This window comes from Athalia rosae, chromosome 1 (genome assembly GCF_917208135.1).
Source record: "Athalia rosae chromosome 1, iyAthRosa1.1, whole genome shotgun sequence".
NCBI classification, from domain to species: Eukaryota; Metazoa; Arthropoda; class Insecta; order Hymenoptera; family Athaliidae; genus Athalia; species Athalia rosae.
In genome coordinates, this window is record NC_064026.1 from 11,897,622 (window position 1) to 11,914,785 (window position 17,164).

The window sequence follows — 17,164 nt, forward strand, 5'->3', positions numbered from 1 at the left end:
GGTGTGGTGATCAGATCGATATTTTAGGCTCACCACTGAAACGTAATTGCTCTAAAATCTTTTCACTATATATTCCTCTATGGACAATTGGATTATAACTAAGGCCTGCAGTAATTTGTTTAATAGCCTGAGGCGGAATTTTCTCATAGGACCTTGGTGGTGCGCTCACAGATCTTTGTAATAATCGGTCTGTTAATACCGCAAATAATTTCTCTTCTGTCCAATTTCCAAAGACCTTGACACGTCGATTTGTAGTAACTACACGCAATTTAGTTTTATGAATTTCTTTTGTCAGAACCTCCGGTGAATGACTAACATGTTCACTAGTCAGGGAAGGTCCACAGAGAACAACACTTTTCTAAAAACTATTTCTTGTTAAGAAGACATAGAATCGCCTTTGGTTTATTGAAAATAAAATTTTTGGTCATACAACAAACTGTACTTCTTACACGACGGAAAAATACTCAAGTTACCTGCGCTTCCAACTCTTTATACCTCCGATTTGTTGTGCGTACATTACATGCCAAGCAGTTACCAGAATATGGACTGTCATGACATTCAGAATTTTTTGTAAAATCTTGATCAGCGCTTTTAGCAAGATCTTTTGCTTGTACAACAGCCATTGTAATAAACACGAACACGTCAAAGTAAATGTAATAAAACAAAGGGCCAATCAAGATATAGAAATAGCTGACAAATGTGAAGTTGGAACATTTTGTTCCTAAAAAAGAATGTTTCAACACAACAGATAGTCTTCTGTTATCTGATGTGATTTTAAATAAAAATTGCTGTTTTTCTGATGTTGAAACCTGCAATACAGTTCATTTCTTCCCATGCAGAAGGCTTTTGTATTTATAAATAAATATGTACTCAGGAGTTAGGATTAAAGCATTGAAAATGAAAATACTCTCCAACAGGTCTTGCACGTAAATTGATGAAGCGATAGGTATAGGCTAGTATTTATAAATTGAAGTACATTATTTTTTTTGTCACAGATCAATCCATGCAACAAAATGAATCCAAAAAATATTCAAAAATTTCCAAGCACTGAATTCATTAATAATAAAAATAATCAAAGTGTAAATAAAGTAATAACTAAATTACGATCATCTATAAAAGATGAGATTATTTAATGATCATTATATTAACAATTGTTAAAATATCAGCAGTAGCAGCTGCACCACAGGTATATTTACATTTCAGTTATGTCAAGACTGCTTATAATCATGGAAATTTCTGGATACGAATCTCATCGGATTCATGATTAACCGTCTCAAAAACTATGAACAACAAAAGCCATTCACAGAATGCAATTGCACAATGCTCTTTTTGTGATTTCGTAACAGGATAGTGATGCCATCACTTCACTCAATAGCTTTCATTAGTTTTTGTATCCCTATTTTCTAAAGTACTGATATCTTTTGTAGAAAATTCGCTAAACTAAAGAACAGTAGCAACTCGAGTAATTTTGCGGCTCGTAATCATCCGTCAATTGAACACCTCCTCTCTTGCCTAAACGATTTCTAGCCCCGCCCAAACTATCGCTACCATACATTCCTGATGAAGTTGTTTCCCACAGTCCAGGAGTTTGTATGATCTGTTAAGGGTAATCAGAAAATATTCAGCTCAAATATATAACTAATATTATCAAATTAGATATTCAAAAGACAATAGACAGAACAAACCTTTTGAACAAGTTCTTCAAAACAGCATTTGACTCCATCGGAAGTTTTTGCACTGCTTTCAATGTACAGGGTTTGATGTCGGCGTGCAAATTCTAGTCCTTCTTCCATGCTCACTTCTCGGTCTGGTAGATCAATTTTGTTTCCCACAACCATTTTCACAATATCCATTTTGTTGCAGTAAGTATTCAGCTCATTGAGCCAAGTTTCAAGTTTTGTAAACGTATGTCGATCCGTTACATCAAACATTAAAATTGCCCCTTGTCCATCTCTATAGTAGCTAGGTGTTAACGTCCGAAAACGTTCCTGACCTGCAGTGTCCTGAGGGTAGAGCCAAAAATTTACAACCACCTGAATATCTTCGAAAATTTGTTGAGCCTGATAATCCAAATAATGGTAATTACCATCAGAATTAAAAATCTATCAACATACCCAAATTGCTAACTTTACTGTATTGCCGTCAATGGTGAGCTGCTTGGTCTTATAGTCCATCCCGACAGTACTCTGCATATTTTCATTGAATTCATCTTCGGTAAATCGTAGCAATATACTGAAAGACGTATGAATGAAATTGTTTCTTCAAACTAACAACTGACATCGCAAGATTACAGGTTAGAATTGTAAGGATATGAGAATTCGTGATGTATAATAGTCATATACCTAGACTTTCCTACATTAGTTTCGCCTATCATAAGAAGCTTCAGCGTTGTCAAGACTTCTTGGTCCATTTTTTGGCAGCCACCTTTCTGACAACAGTTCGCAGTTATTCGCAGCTTAAACACGGATCGCAGTGGATAGAAATCACCCTAAACTTCAATCCAAAGACAAAAAGTAAAAACAGGACTCAATACGGATTTTTATAACTTTAACTTTGGCAGACAACCTTAAACAACTTTACAAAATCAACAACTGTCCGATGGACCGCGCAGTACGTGTTATCATCACATTTATAACATCCTCTAAATAACTATGTGACATTGACAGCATGAATCAGATGAAATGATGTATTGTCCATGTTAAAAAAATACACAATTGCGTCTCAAATAGCGTATCTGACGACATGAATTCCCATACCGCGATATGACGTATTTAGATTTAAAACCATCACGTCAATGGCATAGATGTCGCTCATGCCCAGCATCAGGATAATCTAACGTAACCTGACATTCATCTTCGACTGTCAGTTTTGTGTACTCAAGTTAAATATTAAATTGTAATTATTTGATGAAATTAATACCTACCTCAAAGATCGTGAAAAGGGTGGGTGCATTTTGCAACAATTAACTTTTGCAGCAATATTACCTTGATTATAACTGGCATTTTTCACAATAACTAATTTTAACATTGTTTTATCATATTGTATTATTATTGCGATCAAATATTTTTACCTGCAATTATTGTTCAGATATTAAAGTTTATAGGTTTTCCACTTAGATGACTCGTCCACTGCTGATTGCATTTGATTTCGATCACACAATCGTGGATGATAACACTGATATTGTTGTTCGAAAACTCATGCCAGAAGAAAAACTTCCAGAATCTGTTAAAGGCTTATATCGCTCTGATGGATGGACTGCTTACATGGCAAAGATTTTTGATTTACTCCACGCATATTCAATTAATGAAGCGGATATAAATAGAGCAATAGACAACATACCTGCTGTATCTGGGATGGAATCTCTGTTAAGGAGATTGCATTCGTTTAACTGTGATATTATAATAATAAGTGATTCTAATTCTGAGTTTATAACACATTGGTTGAAGCATAAAAAATTAGACCATCTAATATCACGTGTGTTTACCAATCCTGCTCACTATAATGATGATGGTTTACTAAAAATAGAAATGTACCACTTTCAAGATTGGTGTAAATTGAGTACTCATAATCTTTGCAAAGGGCATATTTTGGAGCAGTATATCAAAGATTCCCTCAATAACGGAATATCTTTTGATAGAGTAGCATACGTTGGCGATGGGAAGAATGATTATTGCCCTATCTTAAGACTTTCAGAAAAAGACTTTGCTTTTCCAAGGATAGGTTATTCACTTATAAAATTGTTGAATGATACTGAAGCGAATAAACAGCATCAAGTCAAAGCAAAGACGATCCCATGGAGCAATGGTATAGAAATTTTAGAAGGACTCGGACTGTCTGTTGAATAAAAAACAATCTTTTGTATTAATAACATCAAGTTCACGTGAGATAGATAATTAATAAAATCGTCAATTAATTCTGTTTGCCAATCAAAATAATTATTTGATTCCTGCAAGTCCCGCGTCATGACATTTTCTTCAAGCTTGCGCAAGGGAATTCAAATAATTTCGCGGGGGTGCGTGCGCAGTATATAGGTTAGTCGTGACGTCCGCGTCTCCATTTATTCATCTGGTGAATCTGAGTTTATTTACTCTTTTGTAAATAATTTCTAGAGCTGTAAAATTTGATATGCATTGGCATCACAACGATGGTTTGAAAGTCGCAACGTAACTTTGGAGCCGATGACCGATTGAAACAGAAGTTGTGTTCGGAGGTTTGACCGCAATCACTTCGTGAACTTTGGTGCGTTTATTATCCATTCACATTATCTAATTTTTTTGCATTTACCGTTGCAACTGGAGTTGGCTCTAGTGAGCTCTGATAACAAATCTCATATCAGACAATTTTTCCAGCTGCATATCTTCAATTTTTAACTTATCGTGTACTACTCGCAAATTATGGACTGACCCAAATCTGAATTACCCCAAGTTTCCACTTTTATGAGACAAGGTAGAATCTCAGATTTTATTTTCTTATATATTCATATATCAAATAAATATTTTGCTCCGTTTTTTAGTCATGCTGTGAGTTAACCGTTACACCTGATGAAACAGGATGTTATGCTTATGTAATGTGTCCGAATTACCTTTGTGTACACCACCGCAAAGTTCATCAAATCTACATTTTGCTCTTGTTTCAGGAGCACAGAGTTATTGCAGGATAATCACCATAATAGTGTAATATGTAGTAGCCTATTACATATACGACACCGCTTAAGATACCATACATATTTTTTTACTTTTGTTACCAACTTATCCCTTTTTACATCAGTCACTTTTATAAAAGTTGCGCATGAAGCCTACCAGCTGCTCTAATAACCGTGTTAAGTAAGAAAATAGAATTCTCACTCAGCATATATATTCGAAATCAGTGAATGTCTTTTGCTAGGTTCTTGAACCTGCTCATACTCAAAAAACAACAAACCATCGATGAGGAAAATTGGTTAGAATTAACAAAGACAATTACCTGACACCCGTGTTTTATATTTCATTCAATTCTGCAATAAATAACAGTTCAATGATTTCCCTCATACATCAGGATGAATGATATTATCTTTCCCATTGACTTGATCATTCAAGGTTTTGCTAATACTCCCTATGCTTACATTGAAAAAATTCCTTATAATACCAAAAGAGACTCCCAACAAATATAAAATATCAACTACCCACGCAGGTGTCGCTGTGCACAGGAAGACTTTACTGAATATTTCTAAAAATGCAGGTGTCCACAATAATGTACCTAGCAAGAGTGATCTTATTAGGATACTCAGTAATTTTTGCATACCTCTTGTCTCATGAAGGATATTCTTGTATTCAATTTTATTCTCTTGTCGATGCAAATTGGCTTGCGAACACTTGGCTAAATCAGATCTGTCTATATGGGAGTCATTTGAAAACCATCCTGATTTACAAGGAGGTACATTTGTATTTATTTTGTCAGAATTTGTTTTTTGTTCGATGCTAAAAGACATGTGTTCTTGTTTGTCGGCCATTTCCATTCGATCAATCATATTCTGACATATGTATATAGCACGGGTTTGTAAAAATCCAGAAACAAGTACTGGTATAAAATAAATTAGGAACAGCAGAACGAGTAAATGTGTTTTGAGAAATTTCGTTGATAGAAAACAATGCTTGTTCAATGAAACCGTGACCTGTGATATTGTCTCAGCTTCATTATTTGTAACATAGTCCTGGCTAACTTTTGTTTCTTGACGAACTCGTCGGATCCCTACCTTGAACCTTGAATTGTTATCGCTATTAGACTTGTATTCCTCATTCAATAAATCAGCTTTTAATTCACTGTTGCTAGCTGTATCATTATCGGGTAATGATCGTGGTTGTCCATTTACTTGTTGCATAGTTTCACGTACTCGTTTGATAATATCAGCATATAGTTGTTCATTAGAGTTTGTTTTAATATTCTCAGGCTTCGTTACCGCAGTTCCAGGCTCTACCTCAGCTTTGGATAAATCTATTTTTTTCTTATTTTCTGCTGGAAATTCCGTAATTATATTATCCTTATCGGTCACTTGAATATCACCATGTCTTGTAATCATGGCTGCGTCGGTTACTTGCTTCGGGACAAAATATATTGTATTATTTTCCAACATGAGTGGTAGTGGGTTTACATCTGTTTGGCTGTTTGCTCTTTCAATAACATCTTGAAAAAATTCGAATTCTGCATTTTCAAGTGCCTCTGAATGTGCATTATCTGAACTGTTACTGATCGCAGTTGGGCATTCTTTATTTTCAAGTATTTCTTGATATTTGACACTCAACGCTTGCTGTATATCAGCCAATTTTTCAGTCGTCTCAATTCCACTTCCTAGCATTTGCCCTATCAAATTATTTTCAATAACATGATTTGTGATGTTCCATGACGTTAGATTAGCTTTATGCTCTATTTCAGTTGAGTTCCTACATGTCTCGTGTAGTGCTGACTGAATTACTTCACGTACCCTAGATACAATCAGGTTGATTTCTTCAGAAGCCAGAGAAGAAATCCTAGCAGTATCAGGATCTTCAACTTCAATGATCGCAGTAGAATCACTGTGGTTTTGTTCATCATTCACTGGAAGTTCGACTTTGACTAACTGGGTTTTGTGACATGACATTAGAGGAAAGTTGACTTTGAAAATACATTCCACTTCACTCGATAGGTGCAGGTCTTTCATGCTTTGAATATTGGACAAGTATAAAACTGAAGGTATCATAAGCGGAATGAGCCATTGTATAATCAAACCAAACCCAGTGTAATTGCAACTCTTGGCAGAGTTCTCAGAGGTATTTTCACTGGCAGAAATAGCAACAGTAGTTTCTTTGGTCTTATCAACTACACTGGGGTCTCTAGAGATAAGATTTAAATTTTGCTGGATGCCCAGACTAATTTTTTCAGGATTTGAATCAGTGTCTTCTGGTATTTGAGTTTCAGCAACGTTAACAATCCCAAGATCTCCGGTCATGTTGGGTGATGATTTCAGTAAAGTAGAACATTTTTTAGTTACACAGAAAATTTTGCTGCTACATTGTGCTGAATAAATTAGTAGAGTCATAAATGCATTTGCAAAGGGAACTAGAAACATTGCGTAATGCATTAGAATATGTTGAAATGTACATCTCACTGTGTTTTCATTCATAATTTCACTTTGTGGCCACGAGTCGTTATATATGAAACTCATGCAGGTTTCATTCCCAGAGTATTCTTCCTGACTTAAACGTAGTTGTTGATCAGTTATTTTACCATCGTCGAATGGCAAGTCTTGGAATACATGTTGATTCACAAGTATTATTATAGATGTCAACATAGAAATTAAAGTATCCGATGTTGAGAGAACATGTAATTGATTTTTCCAAATTTCTCTGAAACACCCCATTTTCAGTAAAAAAAGTAAAGCTACACTGCTCGATAACAACAGACTGTAGCCAGCGATGCCTAAAACCATGGTATGCATAATTACGGTTGTCCTGCTCTGATTATATTTTCACAATGCTAGTTCTAGACAATTATTACTTAAATGTGCCACGTTTGTGCTTGAAAAACTTGGTCTTCCACCAGCTCTAACTGGTAGCAGTTCTGAAGCCTACCTAAATTAGACTGAGTCTTAATCTGTGGAATATGAGGGTATGAGTGTACTCAATATAAAAACATGAGGGCCAATTTATTATCAAAACTTATCTCGATTTGACCATAACTGTATCATTCGAAACATAGGGGCTCCGATTAGAGTACCCCTGTATATTGTTGTATACAAAGTTGCCATGACCAGTGAAGACTAAAATAAATTGCTATTCACGCATTACTTGTACTATATGCTTTATTTCATTCCCTTGTTCTAGAAGTTGATGAGTATCAGGATGCCTGAACGTCGCCGAACAGATCCGTTAGTTACCCAGCATATTTGGGATGCTATAAAGTTTATTGTACATCAAAGATGTTTACCAAGTGAGGAGCGGGTCATGCGCCACATAGCTCGTACTTATGGAAAGCCTGAGCAAACCGTACTAGAGGATTTGAACAATGCAGTTAAAGATGGTCTTGTTCAATTAAAAAAAGGAGCTAACAAGAATGGTCTTGAACAAGAAAGTTATAGAATTCCTGTGGACTTAACTGACGTTGACAAACATGACTGGTATTGTTGCAAATGCCAACGAGCTGGAGTTGTAGATTGTTGTCAAAACTGCCACAGAGTATTTCACCCTGAGTGTCATGTACCAGAAAATCCAGAATTGAAGTACTGCAATTTTTGTGAAGTAAGTCGGTTTCAATATGCCAAACGAAAATATAACGTCTAAGTATGCAACTGATTTTATTCTTTATGTTCCGATGAATCATTGCATGCGAATTTATCGCCACATGTGCTCTACTGTAAAAATTTATTCAATTGCAGAAAATAAATAAGGACTTATTCGGGGACAAATCTGACTTGAATCATATACTTAACTTTACATGTGGTCATTTAAAAGCAAAATTACCACCAGAGATCACGAATCGAACAATTGTTTTCGATAACACACCAGTTGTCACACCACCAGGTGGTATCTCAGGACCAACTTGGGTAAGTGATGGCGAAGATTCTTGGCGAACAGAAATTTTAATCAAGAATCACATGGACTTGGCCATCATGGATAAAAAAACAAAAAAAAGCGAATACAAGAACCTTGCTGAATTCGAAACAGACGCTCATAATATTATGCACAATATTATTGTGTATCACGGAGGTAAGCCAGCTCACTTCCATTTGAACCATCGATAACCCTTCGAGTGCTCTTTCTGTTATCAAAAACACTAGCCAAATATTTCAGACTAGTTTTTTGCTCCCTTAGAACACAGTACGGTTGGGGAAATGGGTATCACAATGTATCAAGATTGCTGTTACGATCTTCAAGAAATACGTCGTTGTGCTGATTGTTATCGAATATCTAATGAGAAGTCCGAAAAATTGTGGTTTTGTACACCATGCAATCCACCGCATCAACTTGTTTATGCCAAACAAAAGGGATACCCATACTGGCCAGCTAAGGTGATGCAAATAAAAGATGACGTCTACGATGTGCGATTTTTTGGAGGTCACCATATGAGGGCTAATATTGAAAAGGTCTTTATACGACCCATCACAGTCAACTTAAGCACGCTACAGGTAATGAATTGACTATCCATGTATCAATCTTTAATTTTATTTTCATCAAGGTGCGTATTATTCCCTTTTTTAAATAGTATTTCTATAATTCGGTCCATTAACACAGTCGATTTGTGAATATTTTTTTCACGGCAGTCAGAGAAAGGAAAATGGAAAGAAGTTAAGGTATGGAAGGATGGCTGATTGTGTCCTAAGGTTCTTGTTTGATTTGTACCTATTCTGTTGGATAGATCAAGAGGTCTGCAGCTTGGAACAGGGCCTTTGAAGAACTTGAACGTCATAAAACTCTGCTTGCTCAACTAGGAAAGTCTCAAACCAAAGACAGCGAAGTTTCGGAAGATGACAACGGCCTAAAACCAGCTAAAATACGGAATGTTGAATCACCAGGAATAAACGGATCAAAAAATTCCAACACCAGTAAGTCATTGCCTATTTTTAAAGACTTGAGAGTCAAAGTAGAACGTTTGACTGAAGAAAGCCGCGGGGACATGGAATCTACTTCTGCAGAAGTCGAGGACAAACCAAAGACATCAACAAGTCGGACGACCGGTGAGCAGCAAAAGACAACACCTGAAAGCAGAAAAACGAGCGAAGAAAGACAGGTAAAAATAGATTTTATTAATAGTTCTGAAGATTCTCAAATAGCTGAAGATTGTTGTGCAGGTGCCATTCTTGCCAGTCGCCGAAGACGAACCTGCCAGGGAAATTTCTAGCACCTGTCCACAGGGATTAAGAAAAGAAGGATCTCAGGAAGATATGGTTACCTCCAGCTCTCAGGAGCCAAGATCAAAATGCGTTCTGGTTCAAACTGAACAAATACAAACCGACGTTCTCCCTGCCAAGGTGAGTCTGCTTTTATTTTTCTGACTCATGATAATTGGAAACATATAGTTGAGTCTGTTTAAATGTCGAGCCTTGTAACCACTCGGAATACATATGCCACAATCATTAATGGTAGGTTAAAAGAGGTCGAAGGACGTCCGATCAGCCAATGACAACAGCGTTAGAAAAGTTGCGACGTGAATTGGAGTTGGACAAATGCAAAGAGTTGGAGCGACTTCAGGCAGAGCATTCCAAAGAGATGCGCCAGTTGACTGATAAACATCAGCAAGTAATTTCAGAAATAAAAAAAAAACAATGGGTGAGTCTTTGCATTGTTGACTTCTCAGTAACTGTTCAAGTTGATCAATTGAAAAATATTCGCAGTGTTACAATTGCGAGGTGGAAGCAATATATCATTGTTGCTGGAATACGGCATATTGCAGCATCGAATGTCAGCAAATTCACTGGCAGCGTGAACACAAAAGGGTTTGCAGACGTAAGCGTTAAACTCAACAGCTATTTTTGATAAGTACAAAAACCATTCAACACTTTTGAAAGTTGAGTAACAGCTGCGTTTAGTAATAGCCCATTTATAGTTTGGGCTCCTTTTCTTTAAGAAAACAAGCAGCATGTTTGTATATGCTGAAGTAATAATGCAGCTAATAAATCAGTTTCAATTTTAACAGTTTGTCATTTTATTTAAAAATATGTGCAATATACTCACGACCATATGCATACATATTCACATTACCGAGCACCGAACATTAGATATTTAAAACTATTTACGGTGAACTGTAAATTTTTTTGTTAATTACAAGATTACTGTTATTTTTTCTGTCAATACGAATATAACTTAGTAATTACCTATTTTTAGTTTTCCTATGAGTGAAAGAGTCTATTATACCGCATTAAAAGAATGTTGAAAATTTTTTGTTTTTGTCATGCGTACGGATGTAGCATCGATACGATGAACGTTTTATTCACATTGCATAGAAATACCTCACCGAGAGAAGGAAACAATTCTGCGATAACTTGGCTTTAATTATGTAATAGCAAAACATGTATTTGCTCATTTACTAAAAAAAAAAAACGTGCTTTAAATCGTTGATATCAAATTCAGCTTCTTGTCCGCACAAGAGTCAGTTGAAGAACCCAATGCGTATACACATGCAGGGAAAATATCTTAAGTACTCACTTTGTTTCTTTACGGTTAATCTTTTTACCGAGGTTCTGGTGAATTACTTATCAGATGCTTTTCTTAGACTTTTGACAGCTATCAATATTGTCAGGTGGTAATTCTGTTATATCAAGTGCTGCTATTTTTTTTTTCTTTGATACACATTTTTTTCCATAGAAATTACAATTATCGTGATTATATGAATTTTTAGTAGCATCAAAACACACTTTGCTTATGCCATAGTAGGAGCCCAAAATCGCCTTTGTAATAGATTTGGTAATTTTTCAAAGAAACAGTTCGTTGGCAATGCAGAATAGAATTTATTCCTTAAAACTGTTTTTTATCACAAGACGTACTGTTTACTAGTTGGCTATAAATCTCATAGAAGAAATATTTGATGAGAATAATAAATCTCTAATAATCCTCCAATCTTTTTATAAATACTATTTCATTAGATCATTTTAAGAAAAAGCTGAAATGTTGGAGAATGAAGAAAAAACGAAAAGAATTGCTTTCGAAAGCTAAACTGTCCCGATATAACTGAAATAAATAAGTAAAACGTTATGATTGATAACCCATGCTGGTTAGACATTACAGGAGATTATTGTAATATCAAACATATATTTTATAAGTTTGTTGCCAGAGCGGATTTGCAAGAGTTATAATAAAATTGACCATACTTTTCTGTAAATCTGAATGATCATGTACCAACCTGTTTTCATCGATCTTTTGGATCCTGATAAAGTCTAATGATTGGACCGATACTTTCTATTGAAATGTTATACATTCATATTTTTATCACATTCGTCGGGCTTGTATATTGTTTATATTTCAATAAAGCTGCTGGGTGTAAAAAAAAAACTGAAAGATGAAACGGTAATTAGTTAAAACTTATATTTCACCATTTTTTCTAATTATTCGGTGTACATCAATGATCATCAATTACATGGTCAAAGGCTTATATTTTCAGTAACAATAGGGTACATATCTAGGTGTACATAAAAGTATTTCAAACATTTTCACGCCATACAATAAGCTAGGCGTATAAATAATTAATTTGATATGGCAATTTTATAAATATGTACCAATACATACGAGTGATTCATAGGTTTTTAAACTCTTTACATATAAGTGGATCATCTTATTATCTGTATCTGCCTTAGTAACACTCATGAATAACATGGAACTGATTTTGAGTAAGTTGAGAGCCTGACAACAGGCACATCCAATCTAACAATGTCAGAAGGTCAAAAAACTCATGGCCGAGTTTAGTGCCATCAAAAAAATTATTCGGATGTGGATTGATCTCAGTTATTTGTTGAATCTCAATAGGTGTGGAATTTTAAATACCATCAGGCGCGAGCAAACGACTTTTTCGTTGCTGATTCTTCAATCAAGTAGATTCATTCTCTCTTATTTCTTTTCCAGCAAGAGCCAAAGCTATTTTGCCTTTTTCGGAATTTGGGACTACGTGGACATAATTGCCATCAACAGCCAAATCAGGGGATAATTTTTCAATTAACTGTAGTTCGGATTGATTCAACTTTTCTCCTAACTGCCTCAGAGCGTTGAGAATCTCACCACGCTGTCTCTCACTAGCTTCTTTGGTCAACTTTCCAAGCTTTGTGTCTCGCTCGACTTGAGACAAACGTTCCCTAAGTTGTCCTGGTTCACGCTTACCAAACATTCTGATAACTGCAGGGGTCTTGAAGGCTGCACTAATTGCAGCTTGTGTCGCCTGTTGACAAATGTTCCATCAAAATCTAGATTAATCGTTTTTTTACTTCATTTCATCTCATCGTTGCATCAATTACCAGCTGCATTGCTCCAAGGTGATCGACGAGAGTCATATCCCCTGAGATCATTCGCTGCAGACTTTCGTTAAAATCTCTGAGTTGCTCCATGGTTTCAGCCTTTGTCTCATCGTATTCAGACTGTTCTAGTTCACTTCTACAATGACGGCAAGTACCAAAAATGTCGGTGTAATTTAAAATCGAAGATTCGATAACCTGTTTGAAAAAATAGGGCAGCATAAATATTTACCGGCATTCTTCCAAGTCTTCTAGCTGTTGCACAAGTCTGTCTAATTGTTCTTCAAGATTCTTTTTTAGTCTTTCAGTTTCCGCTTTGCCATGAGAAGTCATAATGTTGACAACCCTTTTAAATACAGTAAAATTACAAATAATCAGGAGATAATGTAGCGTATTACAATTTTACAAGGGAGGTTATGTTCATATTCCGAAACTGACGTATTTGAATCACGAATTAATTCACGCGATACTCAAAAGTTAAGCAGTGTCATTCCTCCACAAATTGTGACGGAAATGAATCGCCAATCGCAAAGACATTATCAAATTATGAATATTCTTGTCAGACAATGTTTAAAACTCTGCGATTTATAATCAGATTAGATAGTATCATGCCTGGAATGCAGATGGCACTAATACGACTAGTTTCACGTGAATTCTCAGTCATTTGTCTCAAGTCCGGCTATGCGGTCGGCGTGGTATTTGGAGTTCAGTAGCGGTGTGGCGACCGAAGATCATACATGTGTTATTCGTGAAATAAGCTTGATATTCGCTGAAAGAAACCTACATACAGTATAGAATGAGTCGTGTTTCGATCGCTTTCGATCAGAGCCTACGAAATCAGGGCTGGACCTGATGTATTCATCAAACCTAACAATTTTTTGAAACGCGATTTTGTCTGCAATAAAATGGCGATTGCAGAACTGAAATCGAATTAAAATTTTGACGAGTACCAGCTTTTGGGCGGAAAGGCAGAGAGCGGAAATTCAAAAGATCTCGGTAGACGGACATCGTTTTTGGAGGGGCGGTAAAAAAGTAGAGGAAAAAAGAAGCTATTTCCCGCCTGATTTTGGCGGCACCCAGTGCTCGATGTTCGTCGCGCGCACATCCCGAAGCAAATTCCGAAGATATCCGAAGTGTTCCGAACACACTGCTGGCAGCACAGTAGGCAGCAAAGAATGAAACTTTCGAGAGTCTCGATCGAGAGTTGTCGCTGGTTGCTTGATCGTGCGAGTTTATATTTTTGTTAAAAAACAAATTAACCGACGTTTGTCGAGTAAAGCCTGATACGTTTAGATATATTTAATATCCTATAACCCCGTACTAAGTGTGATGGATGCTTAAAAAGTGGGGGGGTGGGGATAAAATTTTCTCAACGGAGTGATTGAATACTCGCGTTATAACTGACATCGACATCGTAACCTGACCGAGGGAAGGAAGCTCGGCAAGTTTAGTTTGGGGTTAAACCGAACGCGTGTCATGCCAGCGCGTGTGTGTATCGTGCGTGTTTACTAATTGTAAGTGAAGCGAATAGTTGGGTGGATCGACGTCGTATAATACGTACGCCACGAGTTTGGCTATTGAACATTATTTCACATACGTAGAAAGAGAACGTACAAAGAAAAATCAGGCCGATAATTTTACCGTATATAAACTTGGTTGGTGAGCGAATCGTCGGCTAAAAACGTTCACCGTCATTCCAACAAAGAAAGGAACACGATTAACGGCGTATCGCTTTTCATATTACTCCATTATCGGTTTTGAGAAAAATCGTGTCCCTATGAGGACCACAACGAGCCGTGCAAGGCCAGGATTGAAGGAAACGGATCGATCAAAAGGAGTCGATCTCCTGCGATGAGCATGCCGGTCAAAGGGAAGCATCACCACTCGTCCCACCACCACCATCAACAACACCAACAGCAACAACAGCAGCAGCAACATCAGCACGTTGTGAACCAGTCCGTGGTGCAACAGCATCCTCCGCAAGGTTACAGCACAGTCGTAGCGAACAATCCACGCTTTGCACCTCATGGTGAGTCATTCATTTTCGAACAGTACCGTTGTTTGGTAAGTTACTATCTATTTTTTCAGGTTATGTTACCTCAGATTAAGTTAGGGTACTTTCGTTCTTGATGCCCTTCGACAAAGGCCGTTATTATCATCGTATTATACTTTGTATCGTCATTTGATTTTATTATCAACATTTTGCATTATGCGTGGATTACTCCACGCGAAGGCATTTTGACCTGTGAGCCACGGTTCCATTAGCATCCGCTTCGTTCTTGAAATTTCGAGCATGGTCAATTTCGTCGTTGAGGTTAGGTTTGGGAAGCCGCTATGCGGCCCATCATGTTCCTTGTACTTAAAGTGGAATTGGTCTTTATTTATCATGATTTCCGGTTAATAATATTTCCCGAATCTACAGGAACTTGTTGAAAGAACGGGGCATTCTTAATCCCCAAGTCTATAGTTTCTCTAGGGGTTGTTTGTCGCCTTTGTTAAGTTTCGTGTTGATTACTCATTAAATTACTCGCATCGATAGTTTGTCATGCGCATTATAGTGTAATATAACGTAGGGAGAAAAGGGTGGCTCATTTGGAATGCGTTTTGTAAATATTTTGGAGAATCATTTGCGTCGCTCGTATATTTACCTAAGTATAGGAATTATAGTCATTATTGTAAATGACAAAAGTATGACGAATACAGAGGTACGAAACGATTGTTATCGAGGATCCTTCAATCACTCGGTAACACCATTCACAATAGAAAAAGAGAAACAATTCTTTTTACGAAATTTGGGCGTGAAGTTTACCTTTCCTTTTTTTTTCCGTCTCTTTCATTTTCTTCTTTTTATTGAAACGATAAATCCTTCGTGTCACAATTCTTCGTGTGTACGTTACTTAATTCGCAATAACTCGAAGTTGTAGAACATGAGTAAAAAGATATATGAGAAATCTTGGAACTTTCGCTGCTGACCAATGAAATTCAATATCACATGATTTCATTGAGCGAGAAATTGCATCGCGGTCGACGTCGAACCACGGTGTCGAGCAACAGGCTTTTATAAGTTTCTGTTTTATGATTCAAGTTTTAAATTGGAACTGGACGGGTGAAAAAGTATGTGGCGATAAATTCGTCGCGAGAGACGAGGTGATAGAAGAATGGAAAAGAAATTACATACATTTCTCTATTCCCAGTAACAACGAAACGCTGAAGATAGACGAGATACATTGCAAAATGACCTTCGTACATAGCGTAATGTTATATTTATCTGCCGTCGATTCCATGAATTGTTACTGTTGTCGAATAGGTTGAATCATAGTTGAATGTCGTATCTCGATTTCTCTCCCAAACCTCCTATATTGTCATGATCATCCCCCCCGTCTCATCTTTCTACCTCGTTTCAAAAAGCTATTTAAAATACGTACGAATGTACCAATAATAATAATCCATGAATTCCATTTGAACTTCTAATTACGTTTCATTGTAATCGGTTTACCCAACATTTAAACTAAGTATTTCAAATGATATTCACAGTGCGGTTCATAATGATCATTTATTCACGGGATCTTCATGATTCTTACATTTCTTTTGTCCCTGTCTCTGATTCTTTCTTGTTCTAATCCTACCCTCTCTTCACGCGCCCCGCTCAGATAATCCTAAAATCAAGTAGTTAAATAGGCAAGCATTCATTTAGTCTGATCGATATTCCCGTTACTAAATTACCGGCAATCAGCTGGGCGGTAGTGAAATTGATCCAGCCCCCCGTCCCCCCAAAGGAAACATTACCGTTGATCGATATGAGAATTTCAGCTGTATTTATACATGCACATAATTTATTTACTGAGAAGATAAATTTTCTTTCTTTTTTTCTTTCAAATATAAAACGGCTTGTGAATTTCATGAGTCTTTCTTACATTAATCTTAAAATATTTATGTACACGAATAACATTTTCTGATAATATTATCAGTCACATATACTGATAAAATACCCTACGGTGATAAGGAGAAACTGCAGGTTTTTTCCTCGTCTCTCCTCTTTTTTTCCTTCCATTTTCTCTCGTGTAAGTTCAAACTAACGGACTTCTCAAAAGATACGGTCCACCGCCTTTTTATTTCAGTTATTTCTTTTTTCAACCGATCTTTTATTTTAATTTTTTTTTGTTTACAATTAAATTATTCGCGTCAATTATTCGCGTTAGAATTGATGCGTTTGAATTC

General features: G+C 36.5%; 6 protein-coding genes across 17 annotated transcripts in view; 3 read left to right on the top strand and 3 right to left on the bottom strand.

The window, feature by feature from the left end:
* Nucleotides 1-4: 4 nt before the first annotated feature.
* On the bottom strand, nucleotides 5-623 carry LOC125499747. Its single transcript, XM_048649092.1, has 2 exons — nucleotides 474-623; nucleotides 5-358 (listed from the first exon to the last, which is right to left on the bottom strand). The coding sequence occupies exons 1-2, from the start codon at nucleotides 621-623 to the stop codon at nucleotides 11-13; spliced, it is 498 nt and encodes a 165-aa protein (XP_048505049.1). The 3' UTR covers nucleotides 5-10.
* Nucleotides 369-2,761, bottom strand: LOC105687218 (ras-related protein Rab-18-B). The gene is made up of 5 exons (XM_012402675.3): nucleotides 2,566-2,761; nucleotides 2,343-2,493; nucleotides 2,115-2,232; nucleotides 1,686-2,003; nucleotides 369-1,597 (listed from the first exon to the last, which is right to left on the bottom strand). The coding sequence occupies exons 2-5, from the start codon at nucleotides 2,408-2,410 to the stop codon at nucleotides 1,436-1,438; spliced, it is 666 nt and encodes a 221-aa protein (XP_012258098.1). The 5' UTR covers nucleotides 2,411-2,493; nucleotides 2,566-2,761; the 3' UTR covers nucleotides 369-1,435.
* Nucleotides 2,762-2,891: 130 nt separating this feature from the next.
* Nucleotides 2,892-11,826, top strand: LOC105687204 (zinc finger MYND domain-containing protein 11). Of its 12 annotated transcripts, none has more exons than XM_048656823.1 (10): nucleotides 2,892-2,942; nucleotides 7,836-8,249; nucleotides 8,387-8,717; nucleotides 8,823-9,136; nucleotides 9,272-9,301; nucleotides 9,367-9,553; nucleotides 9,611-9,738; nucleotides 9,782-9,979; nucleotides 10,095-10,277; nucleotides 10,343-11,826. In XM_048656823.1, exons 1-10 carry the CDS (start codon nucleotides 2,907-2,909, stop codon nucleotides 10,463-10,465), a joined length of 1,944 nt encoding a protein of 647 aa, XP_048512780.1. In that variant the 5' UTR covers nucleotides 2,892-2,906; the 3' UTR covers nucleotides 10,466-11,826. The 12 variants fall into 12 exon arrangements, with proteins under 12 accessions (XP_048512780.1, XP_048512786.1, XP_048512792.1 ...); XM_048656829.1 differs by having other exon boundaries at nucleotides 9,800-9,979; XM_048656835.1 differs by having other exon boundaries at nucleotides 9,644-9,738.
* On the top strand, nucleotides 3,057-3,932 carry LOC105687217 (pyridoxal phosphate phosphatase PHOSPHO2-like). Its single transcript, XM_020853000.2, has one exon. The coding sequence runs from the start codon at nucleotides 3,117-3,119 to the stop codon at nucleotides 3,843-3,845; it is 729 nt and encodes a 242-aa protein (XP_020708659.1). The 5' UTR covers nucleotides 3,057-3,116; the 3' UTR covers nucleotides 3,846-3,932.
* Nucleotides 11,827-12,014: 188 nt separating the features above from the next.
* LOC105687013 (protein LZIC-like) lies at nucleotides 12,015-13,571 on the bottom strand. The gene is made up of 3 exons (XM_012402316.4): nucleotides 13,179-13,571; nucleotides 12,950-13,085; nucleotides 12,015-12,873 (listed from the first exon to the last, which is right to left on the bottom strand). Exons 1-3 carry the CDS (start codon nucleotides 13,277-13,279, stop codon nucleotides 12,529-12,531), a joined length of 582 nt encoding a protein of 193 aa, XP_012257739.2. The 5' UTR covers nucleotides 13,280-13,571; the 3' UTR covers nucleotides 12,015-12,528.
* A 148-nt stretch (nucleotides 13,572-13,719) lies between these two features.
* Nucleotides 13,720-17,164, top strand: part of LOC105687068 (eukaryotic translation initiation factor 4 gamma 3-like) — a 48,844-nt gene continuing 45,399 nt past the window's right edge. Inside the window, exon 1 of the mRNA XM_012402424.3 lies at nucleotides 13,720-14,975. Within this exon, the coding sequence (XP_012257847.2) occupies nucleotides 14,798-14,975 (178 nt within the window). The 5' untranslated portion in view covers nucleotides 13,720-14,797. The remainder of the gene's footprint in view (nucleotides 14,976-17,164) is intronic.